The sequence below is a fragment of the Populus euphratica genome, unplaced genomic scaffold (assembly GCF_000495115.2).
Source record: "Populus euphratica unplaced genomic scaffold, PopEup_1.0 scaffold4.1, whole genome shotgun sequence".
Lineage (NCBI taxonomy): Eukaryota > Viridiplantae > Streptophyta > Magnoliopsida > Malpighiales > Salicaceae > Populus > Populus euphratica.
The window spans coordinates 2,283,217-2,296,323 of record NW_011499859.1 but is presented as its reverse complement, the minus strand read 5'-3'; the positions used below and the strand labels follow the sequence as shown (position 1 = coordinate 2,296,323).

Here is a 13,107-nt window from a genome sequence, read left to right as displayed (position 1 = left end):
TTTTATTTCATTAATGAATAGAAGTTGTTTAACCATTTTTATTTGGTGAAGTAATTTGAAGTTGCTAAAATTTCGAGTCATTAAGTCTTTCATGCCATAGCCTTGAATTATGTATTTTATCTATCTTTAAATTACCTATTTTCACACACTTCAAATCAAGTGGAAAACATCTATTCACTTTTTTCATCCCTCTTATAATTTATATTCTTGAAATTTTCTCGCAAGAAAAAGACAATTAATTGTTTCTAATACCATAATTTTTAGCTAATATCATAATTTTTCTATCGCATTTCCCATCTTCAAGGGTATTTTCTTGTTAATTGTTTCTTATACCATAATTTTTAGCTAAGTAATGAGGTTTCTTATAATTATCTCTGTTTTTACAAATAATTTTGTACCATATGGTACGGTCTATTATAAGAATTACACTTCTTAACACTTCTATTGTTATCATAGTTGCTGCCAAAATGATGTATTTTTTTATTTTTTTATTTTAAAATATATTTATTTTGAGTTTTTATTATTTTTTTATCCGCTAAAACTTGATTATGGTTTTGTTGACATTATGAATTTTAATTCAAAGTTCATAAATCTCTTTTCAATTTTCTCAATATCTCTATATTTATTTTTGAAGATCATCCTCTCTATTATCTGTCATATTTATTTTTTATTATCTTTAATTCTTTTCACCTGAGTTTCTTTTAATTGTCGATGACTGATGTTCGTGCAAGAGTTTACAAACAATACAATAGCAACCACCAATTACAGGAAGACAATGAGTTATCAGTGTCATTCACGGATGTCTGTGATAATTAATACATGTCAGCAATGAAAAACAAATACTATCAAGCATCAAACATTAATTCTAATAATATTCTCCCTTTTTATTTTTATTTTTCAATTAAAAATCGGATAATGTGTTCATTTGTGGAGAACTAAGAGGGGCTAAAACAACTCAGAGGAGGTAGGGTTGTTCTTCACAGTTTTTGACCGATACCTCTTGGTAGAGCTGTTGCTCAATACCATTGGATTTTATCGTTCTCTTATTCCACAAAACTACAACATAGAAAATTATAATCATAATAATTACCTAAATCAAATGTTATAAGAGATATAGCACAAAATAAAGAAAGCAACGATAATGATGACAATACTGCAATGCAAGCCTACACGATGCCATGGGGGGTAATCCAAATCATATGCATCTTTTGTGTTGAGGTAGTAGTAGGGAATTGCTCAAAACAAGCGGTCTCCAAGTTATAGACACCTGCATCATATCTTATTTGCTTATTCTTGCAGCCCTTTGCATTGACAGATTGATCCGTGTAATAGATGCAATTTCCCTTCAAGCTCGATGCCTCTGACTCTCGTAAAGTAAATGGTTGCATCTGCGTTGGTCCCAGAAATAAGGCATAATCACCCAAACTCCTGACTTGATGTTTATCCCAATCATAGTCATTAACTTTTTCATGTTTATCCCGATAATAGGAATCGGAATCTAGTTTGTACAATAGGAACTGTGAGGTTAGTGCAGGTTGATCACCATCGTCCTTTCTGCGCACCACAATCAACAACTCGCCTTGCGCTTCCACCAAGTACAGATGCTCGAGCGTTTTGAAACTGGAATTCCGAGTGCGTGGAACACTGTTTATCAATTCATTGATACATAGATCAGACCCGTCGAAATTACAGACGAATAACTTCTTGCTTATATGCAGCACATAGAACCGGTCGTGGCAATAAACCGCGTCCAAATAACCCTCGTGGTCAATTGAAGAACGTCCAAATCCAATGCTTCTCCACTCTCTGTTTCCCAATTTGCAATAAGCAATCTGACCATAATTATAAATGGCCAAGACCAAGCATGAATTTGATTCTGAGGGGTTTGGACAACAAGATAAAACAACTTTCTCAATAGAGCATGATCTAGGATACCATGATGGAACACCGCCTGTGCCATAAGGAGGGAGTGTGGACACATCAGGAAGTTCGAATTTTTCACCCGAGACAGGATTCAGGACAAGCATGTCCTTGTTTATTTTATTGGTGAATGCTTCCTCGTTTCTGTCCTCCAAGATCAGCCACCCTCGATAAGACCCGCAATATTTACCAGCAAGCGGGATTGTTAGCATTAGCGGTTTGTTAGGCGCAGGGCTATCTTGGTTATCATCCTTGTTGAGGATTTGTTTCAGAGGCAAGAATTGGTGTGTCTTGGAGGACCTCTTGAGGCTACCAGGAGGTAGTATAAGACCTGGAAGTTGCTGAATCGCTAAGTTATTGCAATCTTGAGGAAGGTTAAAGCACTCAGCCATTCTGGTTGCTCCGTCAATTTGTGCTCCAAGAAGAGACTAACTAGTGAGAAGTATAATGTGATAGAGCAGCTACACACAAGGTTGGCCTCTTACGTATATAAAGCCAGAGACTTTATGATTCCGTAGTTAAATCGGATGCCTTCTTATTTTCCGAAGCCTGGTTCCTTAAGGATTGTCGAACGTGCTCAACCGTTAGGATATCTGTCCGAGCTAGCCCATTCTACAACTTTCCTGTTCAAGGAGTCAGATTGTCGGATTACTTGATATTAAAAGGAAAGATAATTATTTTAATACAGGGGAAAAAAACGGGAACTTCGTATTCAGTGGACTTTTCAACTATATTTATAATTCTTTTCCTAGGTGCTTAGGAATTCAGGTTCCTTTTTTAAATAGGAAACTAACCCAAGACCTCCCATTTAAAAAAAAAAGGAAAAAAAGAAAGAGGAACATCTCTATAGACAATAATAGTATTTGATGTTTTCCTTCTTTATGTGTTCTCTCCACCAGTGAAGCAGTCACAGAAACAAAAACTACACTCGTCCGCTCAAGAAAACCAAGAGAAACTACATCCCGCCTGCTTATTGTTCTTATGACAATGAGGGGAAGCAAAAAAAAACTGTTAAAAAAAATTGTGATGTTATAGAGTGACAATGGTGAAACCTAAATGGGTTATCATTGCCTATATACAAGCACAAACACTCCCACGAGATAAATATGGAAGTAATTGTTGGTAATAATAATCATTACAAGTTAGAATCACATTCTGCAAAGGTTAAGCTTCAATCATTCTACCATCTAAAACTCCTTCACTTTTAGTGCCAATGTTTCACCGGCTTGGTTGCAGAGAAACTGCTTGCAGGTGGTTTCCTGGCTGCTGACATACCTTTCCGGGAAAAAAAAAAAAAAAGCAGAGGTTGAATCAACAGAGATTATTAAAAGCATAGGGCACCATTGTAAGTGAAGGATAATAGCTGCAAGTATTAGTGTTAGCAGTAATAGCATCCCAACATGCCCTGCAAGATAAGGGACTACAGAAGGAGATCAATGGCTCAGTATGAAAAGTAATTAAACATACGTACTTGATGAAGCTTTAGAGGCAGAGCTGATAGTCGTTGACAGACGAGGTAATCTTGTTCGTGCCAGCTTTTGTGAAGGCTTAGGAAGCCTAGATACGAAACTCGGTCTGCTTAAAACAACAAAATTTATCAGGCTTTAGATTCATTGCAACAAAGTGGTGTAACTCTGATTAAAATCCTAGGCCTCGAGAACAACCATGCAGAAACTCCTTCAAAGAGGAGGAAAGGACAGAACGTGAGTGATAAAATTTAACAATAAAGAGATGTAGCAGCAGCACTTTGCACAGGAAAGCTATATAACAAAATAAAAATTTACCTTATTTTTTTATGCCTTTTATTTTATGCTGAAGATACCAAGCTAATGATGACTTCCCATCCCGAATACTTAAGGGAATAAACTTAGTTGAATAACAGTAAAAATGCAGGTAAAACAGCGCTGAAGATATGTGTAGGATATGATAGTTGGTCATTTTAAAACTGAGCAATTACTTCTAAAGATATACCTTAGTTTTAGTATGATTTAGAAAGCTCGTGAAAACCGAAGCAAGTTATAATATCAAAATCGTTTCACAACTTTTACACTGCAATTTTACTTGGGTGATAAAACTGAGTGCCAGTCAGGTTGTAGTATCGCAGAGACAAGAAGCTTTCTGACCCAAACAAAAAAGATTGTAGAACATTCAAATTTCTCAATAATATGAAGCATACTCACTTCTTGTCCTCCGCCTTCCTGGCTGGTTTTGCAGCTTCAACCGGTTTTGCAACTTCAACTGGTTTTGTAGCTTCAGATGGTTTAGATTCAGGGAAAAGAGTGACCTCTACCGCACTACCCAGAGAGCTTTCAGTTTCAGCTCTTGAAAGACAACCATCAGATATGTCACATAATCGCTCATCAGAATCTGCATCTCCAAAGCCCAGGAGATCAAGGTCATCTTTATCTTTCTGAGATAAACATGTTCTGACAAAATTTGGCCGAGAGACAAATTCTTGCTTGAGTGTCATGTCATCCTTTGACTTTGACTGTGGAAGCAACATTTTTTTATGTTGAAAGTTATCCATTGACTGTGCAGAACCAGCTTCAAAGCGTCTTTCACTGTGCTCTGAGCAGTTGTCCGTATCAGAAGATGCTTTCTCAAAAAGTCTTGAACCTTTCCTTCCTGAAAGCCTAGGGCTATGTAGTGCAGTCCCATTTGAGTGTCTTCTTGGAGAAGAAGAATCATACCTACGTGAATTCATACCACACTTCACACCATTGACATTCGCCTTGAGCTGCTGCAACCGCTCAATCACTTCGTCTTTCCTTGAAATTGTGTCTGAGAGGAATGCAACCTGCAAGATTGACTTTGAATATAACAAAACAAATGGACTCAAAATATTCAATGCTAACTATAAAAATATGAAAACAGGTAGATTCTATTGAATTTTGAAAGGAACTCCAATTCTGTCGAGCAACAGAGCTTTATGAAACGAATGACATTGGCACTGGAACGATAATCTTCTCATTCTCGCCCCTATCCACTTGAATGCCTGTACCATAAGAAATTGAAGAAGCCAAAAAAAATCCTTTTTTTTTTTGGTTTAAAATGGCAGTCACTCCATCACGTCAGGAAAATGTAATGAATAAGGTTCAAGTCGAGCAGGCCTATTGTAGTTCAGGGATTTCCCTTTCATATTTGCATGTGCCAGTTTTCATGGCTGACATTGATCAATCGTGGGCTATGCCTATCCTGGGAGGCTATTAAAAATCATACATTAACTTTATGAGTATTGACGAAAGAAGTTCACCTGCTCCATAAGTTCTCTTGTATTTCTTCCCTCTTTATTGCTCTTTGCAGCACCCAACTCAATCCCTGAAACCCTCTCAGCAAACTTCAAAGTACTTATAGTTTCAGAGTAGGAATCTACGTCAGGATTAAGCTGCACAAACATAAGGGTCTTTGCTTGACCGCCTAGTATGTGGAGAGAAATACAGTAAGAAAGAAAAAAAAGCAAGCCATTAGACATTGTGAGTCATAAATTATGACAAAGCACTTCAGATTAAAATTGTACCTAACGAACTTTGAAGCACTTGGGTTAGTTTGCTATTTCTGAATGGAACATGCTGACTCTTTTGTGCTAAGGAAAATATTACATCCCCAAGGGCGGCTAGTGATTTGTTAATATGTTGTGCTTCCCTCAACCTCTCTCCAATAGCTTCAGATCTATCCACTCTTTCACTACCAGCAAGATCAACCAAATGTAGGTTACCACGTAAAACAGCACCAGTTTCTAAATCCATGCCATAGACATGAACAGTGAGAACACTGCAAAATAAGAGTTCAGTTAAAACAAAAACTATTTCTGATGACCAACGGTTGCAACAATCAACATAAAAGAGACAACCTGTGGGATCTACTACTTCTTTCATTTAGAACTGTAGCACCCACTGCACGGTTCATTAAGCCAATGTCCATTAATTCTAACACATCTGCAGTTGATGTAACCGCATGCATGCTGGCATCAGGGACAGCCAAACCATTTGGTTGGGTTGTGCTCCAAATCCCAAGTGTGTGCAAGTTAAGAGAGAGACAAATATTTTAAACACTAAAATCAAGATTTGCTCGCGCAAACGCTGAACTAATCAACAAAAAAAATTGACCAGAAAGCAAGAATTTGCATTCATAAATCAATAAAGAACCAGAAAGGATCACAGAATCAATCCAAAAAAGCTATGGAGTTAAATCTCCAATCATGAAATATATAATCAAGAACAAATAACAAAATTGAAAAGAAGAAACATGAAGGATATCTTTTGTGAGGACCATCACTTGAGAGTAAATCACGAACTTGCTCATTGTAAATTTCAACCATTTGAACTCCAAGTTCATACAAGATGGAGCTTTTCCTGTGCTGAGAGATCTGGAAAAGATCATGCAGTGCTCGGTAATTGACCCCCCAATCTTCTTGTGATGTTATATCAGGCCCACTCTAGAGGAAAGATACAAGCAGAAGTAAAATTTATAAGCAGCAAAAGGTATATAATAATGTATGTGTCTAGGTGAGGAAAAATAGATAATCATACCATTGTATAGGTCTTTCCTGAGCCCGTTTGACCATATGCAAATATACATACATTGTATCCGTCAAGGACAGACCGAATTAGTGGTTGGGTATCTAAAAACACCTCCTCTGCCATCACAAGTTCACGAGAACATAAAGCTAGGAGTCATATACAATCTCTAAAATACAACTATGTGCAACTGAATTCAGCGTTACAACCACTTAAAGTTTTTATATAAAAAAAAAAGAAAGAAAAAAAGAAAAAAAGGGAAAAAAATAAAGTGAAATCAATCTTCAATTAAAAAAAAAAAGAAAAAAACGAAGAACGAAAGAACAAAAAGGAAAAACTCTAACCTTGAGTAGCTGCTTGGCCGAAAACCTTGTTAAATTTGAAGAGCCTATTACTGTCTTTTCCTTGTTTTGAGGGATTCGAAATAACCAATTCACCATTTTCACCAATATATTCTACTGTTGTTCGCTTCTTAGATTGTCCAAGAAGGAATGGCCTTATTCGACAATACACTCTAATATTGCCTATGGTCAGATGATAGACAAGTATAAGCTACAAGAAAATGCACGATAACATTTCTTATGATATCAGCAAAAGCAACACAAGGTCACAGGCATACCAAGCATACAATACAGGGAAGTGTACCTTTCAAATCCTGAACCTCATTGTACAGTCTTCGATTTTCTGCAAGAACAGAATGATAATTTGCAGCAGCGTCAACTAGCCCCTTAAGCTTCACACCTGTTTGAGATTAAAAAAAGAAGGAAAAAAAAAGCATGCACAACATGAGAAAATTCTAGATAAATAGCAGAAATCACGTGTTGATGTTAAAAAAAAAAGAACAAAAGATGAATTACGAAAAACAACACTAAACTAAACTACAGCAGAAAATCAATCCTACCCAGGAAATTAAATTCCTCAGCGTAACTCCTTTTGGTCTTCAAGATCTCGTGTTTTAGAAAGTCAGAAGCTCCCCTTAATTCCTAGCAGTAACAGCATGATTTAACATTGTTGTAAAATCAACAGAGGCTCACTTAATAACAAGTGAGTAAGGCAAACCTGTAAAGCTCTAGATTGATAATCTATAAAGCTTTTATAGGTGCCCTCCTTGCTTTTCCATCTCTGATATTTAGATTCAGAAAATGACTCGAGCTCCTTCACCCTCTCCTTTGATTCTGTTAAAAAACATTTGAATTCCATTAATTTCTTCTCCAATTGAACTTTAGTTTCCTCAGCTCGCATTTGCAATAGCAAGCAATGCTCTTCATGCGCCGTCTTGGCTATTTCTAGTTCATGTTTCAGCGTGGAGTTCTCAATATCACTGTGGATTTTCTCTTGCTTTGTTCTAAATAGTTCCTGCTCTTCAAGCTTTTTCTTTTCCTTTATTTTAGTTTTCTCAATCTGCAACCAAAAAAAAGGAGAGGGCTAAAGAGAACAAACAATTTAACACAGATATTATGACATCTTTGCAGGTGTTCTTTCTTATCAGTTATGAAAAATAATAATGATTACTGTCTGCCTTTTCTAAAGAATTTAAAATCTTGTCATCATCCACTAGCAAAAAAACAATTTCATCAATGAAGCATACGGAAAGCCTCCTCGGTTATGTATAAGACGTCTATTATAAGAAGACTACACAAAACGAATTAAAAAACCTGTTATGCACATCAGCCACTAAGAAAAATTAATATACATCTTAATCAAAATCGTAGTTTCATCAAACCTGCAAAATCTGGGGCTATAATATTTCAACCTTGGTTGAAGGCAAAATAGCATAAGTGGTACCAATATATAATTCTATAATTGAGGAACTCGGGGTTCTTGGCCACATTCACTCCAACATCAATGCCAGGAGTTCAATGAATTTCTTTTCTTTTTCTCCTCTTCTTTTGTGTCAAAAAACCATCTCAACCCAAAAGTTTAAATTATTAGATGAGGTTTCAGGATATAATTTATATTATTTTTTAACACATCCCCTTAAGTGAAAGCCTTTTGAGCTTAAAACTTGCACAAATCCATATTATTTTATGCTTAATTTTTATCAAATAAATAGGAATGGTGATATAAGAACTCGTGATTGCTTGATTATTAAGGTTCTGATATCATATGAAAGAACCATCTTAACCCAAAAGTTTAAGCTATTATGTGAGATTCTAGAATATGATTTATATTATTTTCTATCATTTTCAAGTGGACATATCCATAACTTCAATGACAAAAGATGCATGCTGATTATGTTGCATTTGCCCAAAGGAAGCGAAAAAATACCCAGACATAGGAAACTAGGAAGCAACAGGAATGGCACGCTACAAAAATATTGAAAAACAAAGTCACACCTTGATTTGTTGCAGCTTTGACAACAAAACCTGAATATAAAAGGAAAAAAAAGGATAAAAATCAATTACTAAAACGAAATTCCAAAAGGATAAGCAAGACAATTCAAAATTTTATTCAAGATACCTGAATTTCTTCTGTGGTTCCAGCTGCAAGGGTCTCTAGAACTTTTATTCGTGATTGGCACTTTCCCAAGTTAACCTCGTAAAGATTGTTTAGCTGCAAGAATGCAACAACATGATCATCAATATGCACGAGCAGTGTACAATATATTATACATCAATGTAATCTAGAAGACAATTCCATGAAACATTACATCTTTCAAGTTCAGTGCTTGGGTTGAAACCCGATGTTCAATAACTTGCACAACTTTCTTCAATATAAGAGCCCTCTGCCATCCAAAACATAAAAAGAAATCAGGTATAGAAACAAAAGAGAGAAAACTCCATAAAAATTATTGATTAAAAAATATATCATTTCAAGCATGCATTAGAAGTATAATGCCTACGCATCCTCTGATCAACATACATGATGGACATGCCCATTCTTTCTTTCAATGTTTTCTTCCAGAATTATGTTCACTAAGCTGAACAATGTTCGAGTAGAGGCATTCTGCTAACAAAGAATGGAAAAAAATGAATTAGAGCAGCATCACTGGTTAGCTTTCTTAATTGATCATCACACAAACACACAATATATCAGGAACTTACAGCGAACCCCTTTGATTTCATCAATTCCAAAATATTGGAATCTGAAAGATCAGCATAGGACCCTTGCTTTTGTTGGAACATCTCAGATAACTTGTGTGCAGCATCATGCGCCAAAGCAGCAGACTCTAAATATGAAAGCACCAGAATAAGAAGAAAAAGAAAATAGCACATACAAACTTCTATAAATATGTAATATATTCAGAGGAGGAAGGGGGATGGGAGAGGGGGGATAATGTTCCATTCAAGAATGATAATGGATTGAGCAGCCAAAGGCTGCCAGTTCCTAAAGTAGGGCACTGCTGGGAAAACAGCCCAGACCATGAACCAAGATCAGGTTTCATATTATGCCCTTCCATAACTGCCCATATAAGATCACAATAACCCTAATCAAGTGCAGAGAAGTCAAGAATGATAATGGATTGTGCAGCCAAAGGCTTTCAGTTCCTAAAGTAGGACACTGCTGGGAAAACAGCCCCCACCATGAACCAAGATCAGGTTTCATATTATGCCCTTCCATAGCTTCCCCGTATAAGATCACAATAACCCCAATCAAATGCAGAGAAGTCAGTTTGGGTCATTCAAAACAAGATAAATTCTCATTCAGAAGCAATTATAACATGAACTTGTCAAGCGAATCTAATCATGCTTGTAATTGGAAAGTTGCACTTCCAACCCATACAAGTATAGCTTCTGTTTCATACAAACCTGAAGAGATAGAATCATCCAAGCTGCTTCCATAGTTGTTCTCAAAAGAATCTTGTTGCCTCTCGTCTCCATATATGGCGGGGTTTTCATCGCATGTTGCTGTGTACACTAGCGAGTTAGTGATTCCCTCTGAAAATTCTTCCGTCGGTAGATTCCATCTTCTTCTTAGATGTTCACGGATGCTCTCTTTCCCACCAGTAAACTCAAAATGAGTTTTAAGTGTCCCAAGGCACTGCAGAACCGGTTTCATGTATCCCTGCAAAGCATCTCAAATTATCTGTTTCAGAAAATTTTTGTAACAGACAAAGACATAAAAACTGGTGACAGAATGTCCAGTTTTTCAATGCCAAATGCAGAGGCAAGTTGTATTGGAAAAGTTCATAAAAAGCCCGAAATCAACTAAACATTTCCATACATTAAACTTTATATTTAAGTTAAAAACCAAAACAAGAGCCCGCCCTGCTAGATTTATGATGAAGCACGATCGTTTAAAAGCTAAATTTTTCATGACAATGTACCCAATGTATGAACAAGGTTTAGGAGACTCTCACAACTGTCCCTTCCAGGACCTACTTCACTGAAAGCTGACCAGGAAATGGCCTTTTAATAGACCTAGCGTGTCAACACATGACCATTTCAATCATATTGTCCTTGGAGTACAGACCTATTGTCGCGTTGGCTCCACCTTCTTTTTAAGTTTGAATCCCCGAATCACGTGAATTATAAGTAGCCGAATCAAAATTAGACTAAAATGCAAAGCACAATTGCTTTGATTGAAAAAATTCACATACCTCCTTTATGTCAGCAAGTACAAACCTAGGCAATGCAATTTCATCCATCGCTGCTAAAAACTTTCGGATATTTTCTGGTCCAGGTTCAGAATTGCCTCTCTAAAAGTAGAAACAACAAATCCAGTTTCCTCTTAGAAAAATTCCATACCAAAAAAAAGGAAAAGGTACCAGAACCAAGCAACAGAAACATCAATAAGAAAGTAATCCAACCATTTCAACTAAACCAGGACAGAGCTTGTCCAGAATGTTACACAAGACGGTGCCATCAATCAAGTATGCTCTCAGTTTCTCCTCCGACGCATCCGATGGCAAATTTAAATGAGGTAGCGAACGGTTTAACCACTCAATCACTGATTGAATATTAACTGCAACCAAATCAAAGTTCTCAAATAAAAAACATAATCATAAACGAGAAAAAACAAAGCAGCATGCAAAAACATTTTTGCGTGTTCCTCACCATCAGCATGAGCTCCATTTGAACTGTCATATCTCCCATTTTCGCTCAAGCTCCTTTCTGGCGAAACAATCATGTTTCAATGATCTAGAACTATTTGCTTCTGTATGTAACTGCGCGAATTAAAAGTCAAAATATTAACTTCCACTTATTAGCAGCTTCAATTGTTAAAAAAAAATGTCAGAAAAGGCTGAAAACACGTACTTTAGGATTCTTTTATTTCCCAGGACTTTACCAGGATAAAAAATACAAGAAATAGAAAGAAAAGAAAAACTAAACACAATTGTTTAGCTTAATTGTTTTATTCCAATTAACCTCAGCCATTAGCTGCCTGATGAATTCAATGATTTTTTTAGAAACCGTAAAAACCCTGAGAAGAGCAAAATTCTTCATTTGGAAAACAGAAATCACAAATGCACTTCCATAAGTGCCAGAATTACGCTAATTCCTCACCAGATCGACATAACAGAAAAGGAAAGAGATTGTTAGAGGAAGAAGCGAACATGGGATTGCAAATGAACAGGCATTACAGTAGCTGCTTTTGAGAAATCGAAGAAACGGGAAAGAGAAGGGAAAAAAAACGTCGAGGAAGAAATGTATTGATCAACTCCGTTTTTTCCTCTCTCTTTTCCGGGTGTCGAGAGATCGAGAAAGGAGAACGGCAATGTATGTCTGACTTCGCTGGCAAATGGAACGCGTATTTTCAATTGTGGGATGATTTAAAAAAAAAAAAACTGAAAATGTTTTTGTTTTGTTTATTTTTGGAGTGGTGGGGTCAATGGCCCCATCAAATTTAGAGAGGGCGTTCCCGCCTTGTTGCTTTTGTCGAGATTTTGAATGGGTGAAGCGACGACGTTTTTGCTAGTTTTTTTGTTTGGAAAGTAGAAGACGAGTGCTAACAAAATTGCCTTGATGGCTTGATGATGGAAGCCTTTTTGTTAGATTACTAACATGATGAATTGATGTCACGTGCTGCCGAAGCTCATGGGAATTAAATCAAAATTTAATTTAAAAAAAAAAAAAAATGTTGTGCAAGCTTCTATAGACACGGGACACTACACATGCATAATGCAAATTTTATTGTTCTTGAAGACGTGAAAATACAATTTAGTCCTTTAATTTTATTTTATCTCATATTTGGTTACTGTAGTTTTAGATATTTATGTTTTGTTTCTAACTTTATTTTTATTACAGTTCAATCTTTGAATATTAATAAAACAAAAGGAATATCATTAAAATAAAAAAGGAAAGAGAAATTTTTTGTCTTCATATTTTTACAATAAAAATATCATTCTTAGCACTAATAAATCATTTTCAAGATGGAGCATTCAATGAAAATGGTTTAAATCTCTCGTCATGCTAGAAAAAAATCAAGGCTTGAAATTTTTTTATTTAATTTAATTTTGAGTTTTTTAGCACCCGAAATTTATTTATTGTTATCATATTTTTTTTCAGTTCCACGTTCCTTGCATGCTTGAAAAGATTGAGGCTTGAAAAAAAAAAATTAATCAATTTTGGCTTGAAAAGATATTAGGTCTAGTTCCTTTTGTTTTATTTTAATTTATTTATTATTGTTATATTTTTTATATTATTTAGTTTATCAGTTGAACTAATGGCTCGAACTTTGATTTCTTTTACCCTCGCATTTTTTTTAATGGTAATAAAAAATCATGTTT

General features: G+C 35.8%; 2 protein-coding genes across 8 annotated transcripts; both read right to left on the bottom strand.

Annotated features, from left to right (window-relative positions):
• Positions 1 to 1,141: 1,141 nt before the first annotated feature.
• LOC105124378 (putative F-box protein At5g55150) lies at positions 1,142 to 2,357 on the bottom strand. Its single transcript, XM_011024388.1, has one exon. The coding sequence runs from the start codon at positions 2,310 to 2,312 to the stop codon at positions 1,167 to 1,169; it is 1,146 nt and encodes a 381-aa protein (XP_011022690.1). The 5' UTR covers positions 2,313 to 2,357; the 3' UTR covers positions 1,142 to 1,166.
• A 576-nt stretch (positions 2,358 to 2,933) lies between these two features.
• LOC105124377 (kinesin-4-like) lies at positions 2,934 to 12,155 on the bottom strand. Of its 7 annotated transcripts, none has more exons than XM_011024387.1 (22): positions 11,885 to 12,155; positions 11,435 to 11,544; positions 11,188 to 11,342; positions 10,978 to 11,076; positions 10,187 to 10,442; positions 9,482 to 9,606; positions 9,300 to 9,386; positions 9,088 to 9,162; positions 8,898 to 8,990; positions 8,774 to 8,803; positions 7,497 to 7,838; positions 7,339 to 7,420; positions 7,083 to 7,178; positions 6,782 to 6,961; positions 6,450 to 6,556; positions 6,177 to 6,355; positions 5,771 to 5,935; positions 5,438 to 5,691; positions 5,174 to 5,337; positions 4,101 to 4,717; positions 3,392 to 3,495; positions 2,934 to 3,325 (listed from the first exon to the last, which is right to left on the bottom strand). In XM_011024387.1, exons 2-22 carry the CDS (start codon positions 11,505 to 11,507, stop codon positions 3,108 to 3,110), a joined length of 3,501 nt encoding a protein of 1,166 aa, XP_011022689.1. In that variant the 5' UTR covers positions 11,508 to 11,544; positions 11,885 to 12,155; the 3' UTR covers positions 2,934 to 3,107. The 7 variants fall into 7 exon arrangements, with proteins under 7 accessions (XP_011022689.1, XP_011022683.1, XP_011022687.1 ...); XM_011024381.1 differs by having other exon boundaries at positions 2,934 to 3,195; positions 3,392 to 3,498; positions 11,885 to 12,154; XM_011024385.1 differs by having other exon boundaries at positions 2,934 to 3,195; positions 11,885 to 12,154.
• Positions 12,156 to 13,107: the final 952 nt, after the last annotated feature.